General features: G+C 53.8%; 7 protein-coding genes across 7 annotated transcripts; 4 read left to right on the forward strand and 3 right to left on the reverse strand.

Annotated features, from left to right (window-relative positions):
• Positions 1-64: 64 nt before the first annotated feature.
• On the reverse strand, positions 65-1,843 carry REG1 (protein phosphatase regulator; the record flags this gene model as incomplete). The annotated part of the gene is made up of 2 exons (XM_056220446.1): positions 65-1,166; positions 1,224-1,843. 2 exons carry the CDS (start codon positions 1,841-1,843, stop codon positions 65-67), a joined length of 1,722 nt encoding a protein of 573 aa, XP_056065749.1.
• Positions 1,844-4,090: 2,247 nt separating this feature from the next.
• On the forward strand, positions 4,091-6,127 carry N0V89_011719 (uncharacterized protein; the record flags this gene model as incomplete). The annotated part of the gene is made up of 2 exons (XM_056220447.1): positions 4,091-5,446; positions 5,597-6,127. 2 exons carry the CDS (start codon positions 4,091-4,093, stop codon positions 6,125-6,127), a joined length of 1,887 nt encoding a protein of 628 aa, XP_056065750.1.
• Positions 6,128-6,900: 773 nt separating this feature from the next.
• On the forward strand, positions 6,901-7,653 carry N0V89_011720 (uncharacterized protein; the record flags this gene model as incomplete). The annotated part of the gene is made up of 1 exon (XM_056220448.1): positions 6,901-7,653. The coding sequence occupies one exon, from the start codon at positions 6,901-6,903 to the stop codon at positions 7,651-7,653; it is 753 nt and encodes a 250-aa protein (XP_056065751.1).
• Positions 7,654-7,959: 306 nt separating this feature from the next.
• On the forward strand, positions 7,960-8,422 carry N0V89_011721 (uncharacterized protein; the record flags this gene model as incomplete). The annotated part of the gene is made up of 2 exons (XM_056220449.1): positions 7,960-8,185; positions 8,343-8,422. 2 exons carry the CDS (start codon positions 7,960-7,962, stop codon positions 8,420-8,422), a joined length of 306 nt encoding a protein of 101 aa, XP_056065752.1.
• Positions 8,423-8,817: 395 nt separating this feature from the next.
• On the forward strand, positions 8,818-10,422 carry N0V89_011722 (uncharacterized protein; the record flags this gene model as incomplete). The annotated part of the gene is made up of 3 exons (XM_056220450.1): positions 8,818-9,879; positions 9,924-9,977; positions 10,159-10,422. The coding sequence occupies 3 exons, from the start codon at positions 8,818-8,820 to the stop codon at positions 10,420-10,422; spliced, it is 1,380 nt and encodes a 459-aa protein (XP_056065753.1).
• A 114-nt stretch (positions 10,423-10,536) lies between these two features.
• GPT1 (GABA/polyamine transporter) lies at positions 10,537-12,359 on the reverse strand (the record flags this gene model as incomplete). The annotated part of the gene is made up of 3 exons (XM_056220451.1): positions 10,537-11,783; positions 11,838-12,038; positions 12,104-12,359. The coding sequence occupies 3 exons, from the start codon at positions 12,357-12,359 to the stop codon at positions 10,537-10,539; spliced, it is 1,704 nt and encodes a 567-aa protein (XP_056065754.1).
• A 765-nt stretch (positions 12,360-13,124) lies between these two features.
• On the reverse strand, positions 13,125-14,199 carry N0V89_011724 (uncharacterized protein; the record flags this gene model as incomplete). Its single annotated transcript, XM_056220452.1, has 2 exons — positions 13,125-14,102; positions 14,152-14,199. 2 exons carry the CDS (start codon positions 14,197-14,199, stop codon positions 13,125-13,127), a joined length of 1,026 nt encoding a protein of 341 aa, XP_056065755.1.
• Between the last annotated feature and the right edge of the window lie 1,987 nt (positions 14,200-16,186).

A 16,186-nucleotide genomic window follows, 5' to 3' on the forward strand; every position in this document is an offset into this window, starting at 1 on the left:
CGAACCAATGCTATGGAAACAGCCGCCATGTAACGCCGGAGCTGATGATGATAAGGCTCGCCGATCAATTTCCACTTCTCCACCCAACATTCCATATCACGTGGGCGATATCCCGAGCCGTGTTCACCGTATCTACTACCTTGCCGATAATGCCGGGAGCGGGTGGGTTCTCGTCTTCGTCTTCGAAAGGCATAAACATGCCGGAGGCCGTGCGTCGTAGGCCACTGGAACTGGAATCTGATGAGTCTCTTCTAGAGGATCCGGTGGGAGGTATTAAGTATGGATCTGAAGGGGTTGGTGTATGTGGTCTTTTGACCTCGTAGGCTCCTGCGGGATTAAAGGTCAAGGAGAAATCATCTTCGCTGTCGTCTTCAGGGAGGAGGAAATTACTAGAAGGATGGGCGGGTCGGAGGGTTTCTTGTGAGGGCGACGGTGAGAGTCGACTTGAGCGGAAGAAGCCCAAAGAATGTGTGGGATGTTGGTCCGTAACGTCCGGAGAATCTGTCCTATACTTTAGAGTCGTAGGCTCTAGCTTGGCTATCGTCTTGTTCTCTCCACTTATGTTCGCTTTAGAGCTGATTCTTGATAAGGGTCGCCTTTTCTTTGATGAACGCTTCATCATCACAACTCCTTCGTCTGACGAGGAGTCATCGTCGCGGTACTTTGCCCAGGGGTTGTGGTTAAAATCTTCTTCTTCATCCTCGTCTACGCCTTTGCACTCAACGGCGATGCATTGCTCGACCTTCTCGTCGAAGCGAATGTGTTTCTTATCGCCTTGATCAGGTGTCAGCAGACCAGACGTTGATTGTGAAGAAGAGAAGTAATCCGTCGTGTCTCGGCTGATTGTCCGTGTGGGAATTAGCATCGTATAGTCCGATGCAGTCGCACGGCCAACAAATGGCCGTCGTCTTCGGCCATCGAAGTTCACATGTGTAGTTTGCTGGGCTTCCACCGCTGCCGCAGCTTGACTGACTAATGATGATGTCGATATCGACTTCTGAAGCATTACTTCCGACATACTTCGCTTCTTCAAGATGGGCTTCTTGGCAAGGAATGAGTTGGACTTGGATAACCGGCTGACCGGTTCCGAAGCGTGTTGACTAATATGTCGATTCGCCGAGGGCTGTAGAGGCCCATACAGCCATGTCACGTCGCTCTCTTTCAACCTATCGAATGGTTAGCGTAGGTCATCAAGGATCGTCGGCCACGTTTCGCTGACATACCAATTCAGGGACTCTGGGGTAACGGTCCGAAGTCTGTACTGCAGTTTTGCCCATTGACGCCATGACGCGTTCTCTAACCGTGACCGCTCGCCGTACACGCTGCGGTGCTCAACAATATGCCGCCATGACGACCAGATATCCTCCTCCTTCCAATCGTACGAGAGGTAGTCAACGTGCTGTGAGGGCTCGGGACGTAGGTTCGTATCGTCTTCGGATACCGGGACGTGATCCGGAGTAGACGGGGGCTCGTCTGCAGGAGAGGGAGCGACGGGGGCAAGCAAGGGATTCGGAAGAGACGGCTCCGTGTCGCCCTTTTTGGGCTTGCCTGCAGCGCTGTACGCAGGGAAAGCTAGGCCCTCGTCATCGCTGCTGCTGGACTCGTCGCTTGAATTCTGGCCGAACGACAGGCTGCTCGGGGGCGTCGACTGGACCGACGAGGTGCGTGACGAGTGCGGCGATGGGGAGGCGCGCAGGTCGTCGAGGTGGGAGTAAGAGCTGTTACTCCTGCGCAGGGCGAACGGGGCCTGGTGAGAGTCGAAGAAGGAAGTGTGCGAGTTGGACGGGCGGAGCGGGGCACGCTGCGACAGGATCTCCACGGGCGGCGCCATCACGTCTGTCATTGTGCTTGCGCAGGCTCAATGGCCAGCGGGCGGTGTTGCGTGTCTCTATCGGACCAAAACCTCCCTCCTCAGTGCGCCTGCTGGCGAGCTCGACATGCGTCCGCGCGCGGCGAGTGCCGTTAATTATACGGAAAGAGCGTGGGAGGAGGACGAGCACTCGAGGGAATTGCGGGGCGGGCGTGTTGTTGTGGGCGTCTTGGTGGGAATGGGGGAGCGGCGTGGGAGGAGGACGCAAGGGGCGTCACAGGTGCAGACAATCGACCGTGGGTGCGTGGAGCGACGTTGGGATGCCGCTTGGGCGCTTGGTGGTATGCAGTCTGCGCTTTGGCCACGGCAGAGGCTTTTGGAAAGTGAAAGGCCTAGCCGAACGCGTGTAGCAGTGTCACCCTGGCCGCTGGCCTCCCCGCCTTCTGGGCGCTCGCCCAATTCGAGCCCTACGACTGGGATGCTCCACCGCTCTCCACGCCGCTGGTCCTGTGGGGGGCCGCTTTCAGTGCGCTGGACCGCCCGTCTCTGCGGCCAAGACAAGTGCTCGGCTGGCTATCTCGCAGTGTTCGCAGCAGAGCAGAGCCACTCGCCCGCCCGACACAGGAAGGAGCTGCGCGCATTGGCAGGCTCAGGGCATCGAGTATCCGCCGGCTCGTGGCTACGCTCGGCTGATCGGCGCGCTGTGCATCCAGTCCCAACAGAACAAAGCCTGGACCAGCGCCGCTGCCAGGTTCTTTTCTTTGCAAGGCTCTGGGCGCTAGAAAATTTTGAGGGACACGCCTCCTTCCACTGTGTTGCCATCGCCATAGAATGCGCTAAACGCGACGCCGAGACGGATCCAATTCCTGCGAGAGACGACTTCCGCCTGTGTGGGAGGCGTGGTGCAAGGCAGCAGAGAGGCACGCCTAGTGTGCGGTGTTGCTACTCGTCGTTGCTCGACCACTCTGCTGCAAGGCCCGCTAGCCGCACGTCTAGGTCCTCAACACCAAAACTGCTATCTCGATCCTTATGACGACGGCCTCCGTTCTCAGCACTTTTCCCACTTTTCGAACCAGCATCTTGTACGGGGCAGATAACGGATGCCTGGGGTCTGCGACAGGGTCCTCTTCTCACTATCTGCCAGAATATGCGGGGTCGATCGGTGCGGTACGAGATCATCCTCACCGTTCGAGCGCTGTAAACACTAAACTTCGCGGGGCTATCGCGCGTGAGGGGTTCACAGTCTAAAACATCCACGAAAACAGGCTTGTCGGCCGCCGTCACTTCGTGTGCAGCTTCGAAACTCTCGGCTCCTCCATTGAATGGCTTTCGTGTCTCGTTTCTCATTCTCACCGTACTGTTGATAGATTCCTTTCACGACCCGCGGACCTGAGAAACAGTAGACTTCCTAGCTCGGTCGATCGAGATCACATATCGTCTGTCGTCGAAAGCTACAGCAAGACAATCCAATTTCTGACCAAGATCAACTGTCCATCCTCGGCTTGTACCTCGTTTCTCGTGAAATTGCGCATTCAGCAGACTGATTTATTAGATGGAACGGCAGTAAAGTAGCAGGTAAGACGTATCGAGGTTTCAAGACGCGACTAACAAAGTCTCGCCTTGAACATCGTACTACAGTGCTCATACAAAGTTGGCATTCTTCGTACACAGCACGCTTTGGCGTGTTGTACGATGCGCACAACAACACAGTCGTACCGACCTGTCACTTCGCTCAGACACTGTTTGTCAGGCCAACACTGCATTGCTTTCTCATACGGTGTCCGTGACATCAGAGTCATCAGTTGCTAGGAACAGTCCTGTAGCTCAGTAGTGGGTCTGATAGGCCTAATCTCGTATGGTAGCCAAGAAAACCAAGCTTTTCTACGCGGGTGTAGCCGTTGATTATCAGTGCACTCCCATATCTATCATCGTGCTGGCCGTCTAGAAATTATTTCCCCATCGTTCTCACGATCTCGCGGACAAGCGCGCGAGCTGCCATGTCGACATTTCGGAGATCTCGCACCCCTGTGCCGATGCGCCCCGCAAATCGAGTCATTCCAACTTCGGGGCGTCTAGTCCTCCGAGCCGAGTCCATTATCTCATCGTTATTTGGAGCCAATTGTTGTACGAAAGCGTCAGCCTGAGTTTTCTCGTTGTGCGCGGTTGATCGCGACATCAATCTCTTGGTCGCCTTATTCTTCTTCAACTTCCACCATGGCGTCGCATACAAAAGGTGATGCTGTGTCGGATTCTCCAGCGCCGCCAGCGCAGCCTGCATCAATGGTAAACAAAGACTTCGAAGTTATGGATACGCCCGCAAGCAGTTCAGCCTCCAGCCGTACTGCAGGAAATCCCGATGCTTACCTCCCGCCAAACGAGCCTACGAACCCAGCGACAGTTGAGAATACTATAGAAAACACCAATGCGGGAGCGCAAACCCAGGCCCACGCGCAAGATGAGCAGCCCCAGAGAAGCAAGCTCAAGATCGCTCTGATCATGCTCTCCCTTGGAATTGCCGTCCTCCTCGTGGCACTCGACATCACTATCGTTACCACCGCTCTACCAACGATCGCCGAACAATTTCATTCTGCCTCGGGATACACCTGGGTCGGTTCCGCCTACCTGATTGCAAACTCGGCAGCCACGCCAATCTGGGGCAAAGTGTCTGATATCTTTGGGAGAAAGCCTATTTTACTGGTTACAAATGCAATCTTCTTCGTCGGTTCGCTGCTGGCAGCAGTCTCTGTGAATATGAACATGCTCATCGCAGCACGTGTTATTCAAGGCATTGGAGGCGGAGGCTTAATCGTGCTGGTCAACATCTGCATATCGGATCTCTTCGCCATGCGAGAAAGAGGAGCATACTTTGGCATCATCGGTGGCGTTTGGGCATTGGCTTCCAGCTTGGGTCCTATCGTTGGAGGAGCTTTCACGCAAAATGTTACATGGCGTTGGTGTTTCTATCTCAACCTACCTCTGGACGGATGTGCGTTTCTCATCATCTTGTTTGTCTTGGATTTGCACACGCCCAAGACACCGCTCTGGGAAGGACTCAAGGCCGTAGATTGGCTAGGCTCACTGACTATGGTCGCTGGAACGATTATGGTCCTCCTCGGACTCGAATTCGGCGGAGTCACTTACCCCTGGAAGTCCGCGACTGTCATTTGTCTCATCGTCTTTGGGGTAGTCACCATCGGATTGTTCTTCCTGGTGGAGAGCCGTTTCGCGCCATACCCCCTAATGCCTCTCGATCTCTTCTCCAAGAGATCGAATCTAGCGGCACTAGGAACTTGCTTTTTCCATGCGTTTGTTTTCATCTCTGGATCCTATTTCCTGCCTCTTTACTTCCAGGCTGTGCTTGGAGCAACGCCCATACTCTCCGGCGTGTACCTCCTCCCGACCGCATTGTCTCTGTCGTTCTTGTCAGCATTCACCGGCGTCTTTATCCGCAAAACTGGCCAATATCTACCCTGCATCTGGTTTGGAATGATATTCATGCTCGCTGGCTTTGGCACATTCATAGACCTCGGTGTGCACTCGTCCTGGGCCAAGATAATCATCTTCCAGATTATTGCTGGAATCGGTGTCGGGCCCAACTTTCAATCACCCCTCATTGCGCTCCAAAGCCTTGTCCCGGTACGTATTCCGCTTCCCCGCTGTACTCCACCTGTTCTTCTGCATGCATGTGGCTAGCATCTAGCCTGGAAGTTCGACGCATGTGCCGAACTCTAACTTCTCAACAATCGATTTCTTTGACTGATATCACATGCTAACGAAAACCAATAGAAGCGCGACATCGCTACTGCAACAGCAACCTTCGGCTTCGTTCGCAACCTCGGGTCTGCCATTTCCATCGTCGTCGGTTCGGTTGTCTTTCAAAATGAGATGATCTCCAAACAACCGTTGCTCCGTTCAGCACTTGGCGAAAAAACCGCAGCAGCTTTTGGTGGAGGCTCTGCTGGTGCTAACGTCGGCCTCATCAACACACTTCCTGACAACGAGAAGGAAATCGCAAGGGAGGCGTTCGCTGATTCGCTGTCCACTATGTGGATCTTGTACGTCTGTTTCGCGGGAGCTGGTCTTGCCGTTAGCTTTTTGATCACGAAGAATGTGCTGTCGAAGCAGCACGAAGAGACCAAGACCGGTATCGAAGAAGAAAAGAAGAAGAGGCTAGAGAGAGAGGCTGCGAGGGAGGAGAGAAAGAGGAGTAAGCGGGCGAGCAGAGATGATCTTGCCGCGAGTAATATTGACTTAAGTACGGATGTGGAAAAGGGCACTGAAGGGATAGCTGTGCCTCCGAGTACTGAGAAGCTGTGAGGTTCGGCTTAAGAGCGGACTGCATTTGCAATAGAAGAGAATACACGACTCGTCATCTATGTATGTATAATATAATGTCTTCACTTATAGGCTTCGGTGTTTGCTTTTGACTCTCTTTTAGTGGTACAAGGCAGCATCAGCATGATTTGTGCGATTTATCCGTCAACTGAGCATGATGCATAGACCGCACATGCATGCAGAAGGCCTTGCCCAGTGAAGTAACAACAAGATCAGGCTTTAAATGTGTCTAGAGGCTGATGAAGGTAAAATAAGGACACCGTATGAATGGTTACTTTGGGCGACTTATGCACCTTCCGCAGCCAGCCGTTGCAACCACTACATCATCTTTCTAACTTCGTTTCCCAACTTCAGTCACACCTCTGCGCAACGTGCCACCATCCACCTCTTCTGAACATTGCCAGCGCTGGTTGGCTTGTCATCCTTGTAGATTTTCTTATTCACGCTTTCACAACTGTCCCACAGTCCTACTAGGGGGACGGTCCCGGACCCTGTGCGCGCCGCCGTGAACGGAAACCTCAACTAACCCCGCATGAATCCGTTCACGTCCCTCACTATATCTTTACTGTCCCACGGGGTGAAGTTGGCCCACGTTCCTGAAAATGAAGGCTGAAGACATAACAAAGAAACGGCAACACGGTAGCGTGGATACATAAACACTTGAGCGCGCTTCCATTGTTGGACAGTTCAGTCCTCCATACAACAAGTCTGACACGGTACAGCTCGTGGACTTCGAGTACCGTATATTCTACACTATGTGCTACTACCGTTTATACATATTTCTCGGCTGCGGGCACACAACCCTTTCCGCCAGACCCGTCCGCCCTTGCGCAGCCGTACGCTCGAAGCAAAGGTCGATATCGCATCCCGCAAAGGTAGAGCAAGGCGCGTCTCTGAAGGTACCGCCACAGGGCTCACAGCCTCCTGCAACGCTGCCGGATGATGTGCATACCGCAGATTTCGCTGCATTCCACACAAGTCACGACAGCACGAGAAATACTTCATCGCACCCGCATACGGAAGATGCAAATACATCGCAGGAGCCCGTGACATCACGACTAAACCCAGAAGTAGACGCGGCGGCCGACGAAGAATGCGAAGATCTATTGACGCATCCGTTCCAAACTCTCAGCATCCACACCTCGTGCGCGCTCTGCTTACGCCGGCGCGCTGCGCTCCTCCAGCAACTCGGGGAAGAGACGTCCACTGTGCGCTTCGAGGACTGGCGCTGGAAAGTCAAGTATCTTTCCCCTACTCCTGAGGAGGCGCGGTACTCGGCGGAGTGGGGAAATGTCGGGTCAGCGATGGGCAGTTGGGTGAAGGACTGGAAGGTGAAAGGAGACGAGTTCTTGGGAGCTTTGAGGGATCAGGCGGCAGACGACGAGGGGAGGAGAGATAGTGCGACTGGAGGGCTGGGAATAGGGATTGCAGGCATGCTGGGTCCGGGCTGGAAGAAGGGAAAGGCGAGGGGGAAGGTTGGGCATAGAGGCCGGGGTACAAGTAATTGATAGCGCACGAGGAGAGGGCATCTAGAGTATTGTGATATTTACAGAGTCGATATAGGGAGTTGTAGATAACAGTGATAGTCAATGAACATAGCAATGGGGAACGATCAAGGTGCAGCGAAGCAGCGGCACGTGATATTTCTTGCTTTCAGCTAGCGCCATCCGAGCTCTCGTCACGAAGACAACCGCAGCTCCAACACCACTGTTCGCGCCCAATTGACACTCGCAAGCTAAGCCCGGGGCTTTCGACCGCCACTTTCCACGACCACACACTTTGATACACGCACGAAAAAGCGCCGCGCAGCCGCAATGCCAACCCCCGAATCCGCCGCCTTCCTCGCAAAGAAGCCCCAGGTCCCGCCGACCTTCGAGGGCGTCGATTTCGACGACAACCAGGCCTTGAAGGCAGCACAGGATGCGATCATCCGCGAGCAGTGGGTGCGGAGTATGATGGCGCGCTTGGTGCGGGAGGAGATGGGCAAATGCTACCGCCGCGAGGGCGTGAACCATTTGGAGAAGTGCGGACACTTGAGAGGTATGCCGGAATCCGAACATATGTCAAGGGAGAGAGGGGATGGAGAGCGCAATGGCGTGAGATGTCGTAGCGCATGTCCCACATGGTCATGGAGGGCGCTTCTGGTGGTGGATTGGCATGATTTTGTCTTGCAGATAAGCTGACAAGTGCTTTGCAGAGCGATATTTCGAACTCCTGAAAGACTCCAAGGTCAAGGGATACCTCTTCGCGCAAAAGCATACCTTCGAGAAGAATTAGACGGTCGATTGGTGAAGCAGTGTATGGGACATTGGCTAAGTGGAAGAATGACACGACAAGCATGGGCTATAAGCAGCTTTGAGAGTCACGTACGGATCGAATGGAGGCGTTCAGTTGCGCATTTGGAAGGCAGCGACAGCAGTGGTGAGCTGATAAACCTGTACATATGCCTGCCATTGAGCAGGCCAGCTCCAGTAGCCGGTCCTTTTACAGCAAGACTCGTCTTCTTCAATGTGCTGGTTTCGCCTTTCCCATTCAGTATTACTCAGTATTCTTTGTTAGGGTTCAATTCTACCTGAGACGGCGTTACTGTTCGATGCATGGTGCCAAGCTATGACGTTCCCTGCATCAAGAAGGGAAGCTCGCATGCAATACCCCACCACCAACACCTCGACATGCCGTTCCCTTTTGTGCTGCCTACAACATCCAGTATTTCCTTCACCGATTATTTCAGCAGCAGCACTCACCCCTCGCTACCGAATTGCGCCACAACCGCGCGCGGCGTCGTCCGCGACGTCCTGAAACGCTACAAGCGCATCCCACCCGGCTCGCAAGCGTCCAACCTCTCGACCGTACTCTCCGCTCTACAAGAGTACATACCGTATCTCTTTGCCCTCGATGCAGGTCTCAGTGGAACCAGTTGCGCTGGCGAGGAAATCGATCTCGTGCTGGTGAAGGAGCTCGAGGTCGAATGGCGCTCGACGCTGTCCGCTACCGTTCCAGGACGAGAGCCCACGAGGGTGAAGCTGAAGAGTCTTGAGAGCGAGCTCTTCTTTGCGTTATCAACGCTGGCATATGTGTATAGCCTACAAGCCCGCGCGCAGCTGCACACGCTGTACAATGCAACGCTCCCTACGCCCGAGCAGCGCGCCACCGCTATCACCGCGGCGATGAAGCACTTTCTTGATGCGAATGCTATATACAAGTTCCTGGTCAATAGAGCGCAGCAGTGGCACGCGCAACCTGCTGCTGTAGACATCACAAGCCCGGTATTGGGCGCACTGGCAGAGCTAACCCTTGCTGAAGCAACGCTCATTACCGTCTTGAAAGACGACCCATACCCGGCCGCCGTAGTAGAGGACAGAAACAAGAACAGCAAAGACTGGATGTTTAAGAGCGTTGAGATACCCAAAGTGCGCGCACATTTGTTCGCACGTCTCTGCCTCTCGTCCGCTGAACACGCAGCAAAAGCGCAGGCCATGCTGGGCCGCTCATCAAAAGTCGACGACAGTTTCACCAAATACATTGACGATTTTCGACGGACGGCAAGGGGGAAGGCGTGCCGGTTCCTCGGGGTTGACGCTGAGTTGGCGGGGAAGACGGGCGATGGGATCGCGTGGCTTAGAGGTGCACAGAAGGAGCTAGGGTTTTCAGCTATAGATGCTGATGAAGAGAAGAAGAAGTCTGGACTCTCGAAGTTGAAGAAGGAGTGGGCGGAGAAGAGGGAGGATAAGAAGGTCGAGAAGGGCGGCGCGTGGGGGACGGATGCGGGAAGTTTGAGGAGGGGAGGGTGGTGGACATGTTGTTGAAGAAGTGGGAGAAGATGAATGATACAGTACGTACAGGCCGGCCTTTTGGATCAAAGGATTCCTTCATGCCTCTTGAATGCTCGGGAAGGAAACCCCTACATTCCGACCATGCCATCGTGGGGCAATCCCTCGAGCTCCCTTATCCTTCACTTTCTATTTTCAATTCTTAGTATACACTTACGCTAGAAGATGCTAATTCTGTTTCAGATTTCGGTTCAGGTCGTACCTTCATCCTCTCAGCTCCTCTCGGCCATGCCTTCAGGAAGAGAGTACCACACGCCCAAGCCGTACATCATACCGACGCTAGAGGAAGACGCCATCATCCGTATGAGAGCTCCTCCTGATCCCGGGGACGCGTTCGAGGGAGAAGAGGACGACAGTGCAGACGAAGACGAGCGTTCAGCAGGAGCACCCGTTGGCGCATTCCCAGGCACGAAGGCAGAGTACTCTGCGAACACGAGCTACTACTGACTTCCAAATCATTCCAAATCCAAATATGAAAAATTGGTATCTCTTGAGACTAATCCTACGCTTCTTCCCGTCTTAAACAAACACCGATATCCTTCTCAGTTCCTCCTCAGGACCTTAGTTCTCCCCAGTAATCTTAGCCTTGTCTAGACTCCCCACGCCTGTCAATTGCGTTCCCACCTCGCCTTCGCTTTCTGCCCCCTCCAGCACGCCTGGCTCGCGCCCCAGCATCAAATGCTCGACGTTGACTTTCGGACCTTTGAACCATTTGCGCGCACTGACGAACCACCATATGAGCACCAGGAGCATGAGGGCGCCGTACACAAGGCATGTCCAATTCATCAAGTCCAGCGTCAAGTCACCCCCCGTGACACTAGGTAAGCACAGGATGGGCACCATAAGGATGACGAAGCCGGAAGCGACCACGCCGATAGGCAAGCTGAAGCGGCCCAGATTCCAGGGGCCAGCGCGGAAGCGGTCGCCGACAAAGAAGACGCGGATGAAAATGGGTATCGTGAACGCCACAAACGCAGCGATGGCCCCGATGGAAAACAGCGCGCCGATGGAGACGCTGCCCCCGAAGATGAGCAGGATACTCAGGATGCCGATCACGCAGTTGAACCACACGGCGTTCACGGGCGTCTGCGTCGTCGGGTTGACGCGCTTCCAGTACTTGCTCCCCGGGAAACAATCATCGCGTGCGTACGCAAACGTCACGCGAGACGCGGCGATCATGCAGCCCTGTCCCATGCTGAATCCCGCGATGATGGTCAGCGAGAGGATCGCTAGCACCATCTTCTGCGGCATGCATTGGATGAGGTACGCGGCGAAGGGCTGGCCGAGGTCGCTATTGAGCACGTCGTCGATGCTGACGACGGTGTATGCGACGATGAGCTGGAGAAACCATCCGAATGTGCCGCCCACGGCGGAGGTTAGCACGATGGCGCGCGGGGAGGCGATGTTGGCGTTTGAGCACTCTTCTGCGAGATGGAAGGGCGAGTCGTAGCCGCTCATCGTCCAGATGACTGCAACGAAGGACATGAGGACTGAGATACCTGGTGGGAACGACGTGCCGGGGTAGATGTCGCCCCAGACTTCGGAGGATGGCGTGAAGCGTGGGAGGCCGCGTTCTGTGCGATCTGTGCCGGCTGGAATGAGGATGAGCACGACGATGAGGGCAAGGATGTTGAAAGTGGACCCTATGGTATTGATCCGGGCGAGCATTTTCGTAGGGAGGGAGGACATGACGCCGTGGATTAGCATGATGAAGGTGGTGAGCAGGAAGGTGTGGTAGTCTTCCGGTACGTAGGAGGGGTTTTGGATGGAGGCGGCGGCGAGGATCATGGCGGCTGTGCCGTAGTTTACTGGATTCCTCCATTAACTGACTATGTTCGTGTTGATAGGGAGAGAAAGTGTACCTGATGGCGCGGCCGTGACTTGCCCAAGGAAGTTCGACCACCCTGTTATCCATGCTGCGAATGGGCCCCATTTCGGTGGTGCGAGGACAGCTGCCGCATAGTACAATCCTCCGCTGGTTGGCATGGAAGAACACAGTTCCGCCATGCTACACGCGACGGCTTGGATGCCTACCATGGCAACAACCCAGCCCCAAGTCATGCCTGTTCAGCGTCAGCTGCAACTCTCCTTCCACAACTTCATTCATCCTTTGAAGGATCAAACATACCAGCCGTTCCTGCATATCCCATGCCATAGTACAGTGTACTTGCAAAACTCGGCAACAACCCAAGCACCGCAAAACTCACGCAAAACGTCGTGAACAGCGAGAACTCGCGCTTGAACTCGGACTTGTAGCCCAAGGCAGCGAGCACCTCTTCATCCGCGTTGAAAGCATGACCGTCTTGAGCAAAGGGCACGTCGCCGCCAGGCAGGACGGACGTCACAGGCTCTTCATTGACGTGCTTACGCGCAGCAACCGTCATCGTCGGTCAAGACTACAGGTATTTTCATGGACTGGTTCAAAGACAAAGAAACTATCTTGCAATTGCAGACAGAAACGAAAGCTACAAGAACATCACCGTGTAACATGGGACGACGAGGCCAGCTTTGTATAGCTCTCGTCGCAGTGGCACAAAGGGCATCAGATGCCGCCGATCCAGCATGCGGGCGACGCGTTCCAAATAGGCAAGTCCAGCCTGAGGCATGGTGACGGGCAGCAAATGAGGATCCACGCGGGGTGGTGGCTGCACGTTATGACGGGACGAGCGCCGTAGTCTTATCGCGAGGAACGCCTGTAGTTCGTTTCCATGCCCCGGCTTCGGGCTACCCCGCAAAACCTGCATGGTCCCGACGGCGTGCCGCGTAGACGCTGTAGTCGCGTGGCCTCAGGCACCGCGGAATTAAGTTGGGATATGACGATGGTATCAGAGTTTACAGATGTTGTGATTGATGGGATGGTACTAGCTTGTGGGCGTGATGCATGGAGGCATGTCAAGATACGCGGTTGTGGAACAGCAGGGGCCGTGAGCCGCAAGATAAGACCAAGGACGTAAGCTTGATTTGTGGATACCCCTTCCGCGCCACAATGATACTGGTATCTATAGAACACGAACTTTGTGTGTTTCTGTGACATTTCAGTTACCAGTCCGGCTCAGCGCACATCGTGGGTGGATAGTGCCTGCCAAGTGACAATCAACGTCGCCTTCTAGCCAACATACTCTTTTCTCTGCTACCCGTTCATCTGTTGTCTACAACTTTGCACCCAGTCCTTTCTTAGCCATCGCCCTCAATTCTCCCTTCAATATCTTCCCACTCGCATTCTTCGGGATTACATCCACGAACATGATGCCTCCGACCAGCTGCTTGTATCCTGCCAGTCTCTTCCTCATCCACTTGTGTACACCGCTCTCATCCAGCCTCGCGCCTTTCTTCCGCACAATGTACGCTCTCGGCACTTCGCTGCCTTGCTCCCCAGCGCTTGATCCAAAGCCAGCAGCCGGTATGCCAATCACGCCTGCATCACTGATCGCCGGGTGGGACAGCAGCACGCCTTCGAGCTCCGCGGGCGCACACTGGAAACCTCTCACCTTGATGAGTTCCTTCTTGCGATCCACAATGTACCACAAACCGCTGGACCGCTTGCGTAAAGCAACATCTCCAGTGTGAAAATACCCGTCCGCGTCGAATGCCGTGCGATTTGCTTCCGGGTTGTTGTAGTAGCCCTTCACGATCAGCGGTCCGCGAACGCATAACTCGCCTGCGACATCGTAGTCTGTGATGTCTTTTCCCTCATCATCAATTAGTTTCGCATCATGGTTAGGTAGAAACCGCCCAACGGATCCTGTGGGATCATGTTCGGGATAGTGTATCATGGTCGCGATACAGCTCGTCTCGCTCATACCCCATACTTGGTTGAACACTGCGTCGGGACTGAGCAGCGCTTTCATCCGCGCTTGTGGCTCTGCTGCTAAAGGCGCCGCTCCACAGCCGCCGTTCTTAACCGCCTTCAATGAGTACTTGCGGGAGAGGGGAGAATTGATAACTTGAATGACCATCGGCGGGACCATGTTGAGCTCCGTGATCTGGAAGCGCTCCATGTAGCGCAGGAAGGGCTCGAGCTCGAAACGTCGCATGATGTAGGTTTTTGAACCAGAGCGGAGAGGTGAGGTGTATGCGCGTGGGACATTAGAGACGTGAAACAGAGGCGTGCAGAGTAACCGTGAGAGCTGGCCAGACTTCAGAACGATGCAAATGATTCAATTTGGACGGACTTACCACGTAGTCACGTGGCTTGTAGTCGTAAACCAACGTATGCTGCGTCATGAGGTTGTGATGCGTCATATCCACAGCTTTTGGCAACCCCGTCGTCCCACTGCTGAACAGCCTCGCAGCTACAGTTTCCCTGCTTCTCTCCTCATCGTCCCACGTTTCCCAATCGCTCTCCCCGTGCTGCATCAACGACCGCCAACTCTTCAGATCACCCACCGGCCCTTTCACACTGGAAGTTACGGACCAACCTTCATTCGCATGGTACGGTGCTGTCAACGAGGCGTGGTGGTCGAATACAAATATCCTCGAAAACGGGATCCCGACTTCTCTCGCTGCTTTCAATGCATTGGGTAAGAGCTCAGGCTCGACTACAATCCCTTTGACGTCTGCGACTTTGAATGCATGTGCCAGTTCGAAGGCCGTGTGTGATGGGTTCGTGCCCGCGAATACACCTCCAAAAGCTAGAACACCCAGGAATACCATGGAGCAATATATCTTTTTTTATCAGCGTGTGACCAGCATAAACGATAACGACCCTTCTGCTCGGAAGATGCAGGTTTCCATCACAAACTCACATCATTAAACGAAAGCAGGCACACGCAGTCCCCTTTCTTAAAACCAGCCGCTTGGAAGCCGGCACCTAGCTTTCTAGCAATGCTTCTAGCCTGGTGAGAAGAGATGGCTCGGTCTGGTAACGCTGCATCAATGTATACCTACCCAATTCAATTGATGTTAGTCAAAACACGTGCGGTCTTCTGTCATCATCTCACCGGCTGGTCAGGATCATAATCCTGCTCGTCGAACATCCATGACATCAAGTCTTTGCTTGGTATCCGAATGTGTTCTTCCGCTAGGAACGGCATCTTGCACTGAGGTATCTTGTGCTGAGGTATCCAGGTAGAATCTCAAGGTCTTCGGCTTGGCTATCCGCACGCTAGGTTCCCCCATCGACTTGTGTGAGGTGTCGAAGGGTACATAGCGTCGCAGGGTATTGATGAGCAACGACTCGTTCTTGAAGTGTCGGTAATCGAGGGAGCATTACTTCGGCTAGCGAGAGCGCGGATGCGGGGTATTGGTGGCGTCTTGCTGTGTGGGTCGTCCCAGCCTTTTAACGCCGTCGGCTGTACCCGCGTCCGCAAGAAGTAATCATTTCTTGAGGTATCTGTACAAGAATACAATGTCAGAGCATGATACTAATGATTGGGGATGCGTTTGTAGTCGCATCGAATTTCGAAACTTCAATCCCACCAAGACGAAATAAACGCTCCGTTCACGATAGAAGAAAACGAGCAATCCCAGAGATGGAAAAATATCAGAAATATGTGTATGTTCAACTCGGATCAGAAATCTGACTCTTTACCGGAACAACCGAAGCAAAAGATACAGCGTAAAAATGAAGCGTCACAACCTAGTTTTCGAGACGCATGCTTCCACCGAACATTTCCAGTCAGCGCACACTCATTACTCAACTCTGATCGAGAATCATACAAAAATGTTAGGATGAGTTAGATGATGAAAACCATCACCAACCTTCGAGATCCTACCGAAGCGGCAAAACCTAACGAGAGATCCTCGCTAAACCCAACAGCTCCATCTCCAGAGCATAGGGGTGTTTAAGGATAAGTTATTTTGTCAACAACGCCTTCCACACCAAACGGGTGTGGAAATGTTTTCGACAAACACATGTCCCTCATCATTCTCTTTCCCAGAAGACTGCCATGGCTCTTTAGGTAGTTTTTTTTGGATCTTCTCGTGTCGAGGTGTAACTGTAAGAAAGGAAGCAAGGTGTCGTTTGGGGGGTTTATATACGCTGGTCGGACTTGCCCAGACCCCGGAACATGATGTGGATGTGCAAATGTTAGGGACGGGGGGAGCCTTGAACATCTTCAAAATGCCGATCTCGGACTCCATGTACCCAAAAACTAAGCACAGGCGGGCCTTGGTTTGAACCTGCCCACATTTATGGATTGCCGAACTGTTTTTGATGTCCACGGCTGTACTTAGGAGAGGAAGAGAAGGCGCCATAGTACCCGATGAAGCC

Source organism: Didymosphaeria variabile (genome assembly GCF_027946475.1).
Source record: "Didymosphaeria variabile strain IMI 356815 chromosome Unknown scaffold_9, whole genome shotgun sequence".
Lineage (NCBI taxonomy): Eukaryota > Fungi > Ascomycota > Dothideomycetes > Pleosporales > Didymosphaeriaceae > Didymosphaeria > Didymosphaeria variabile.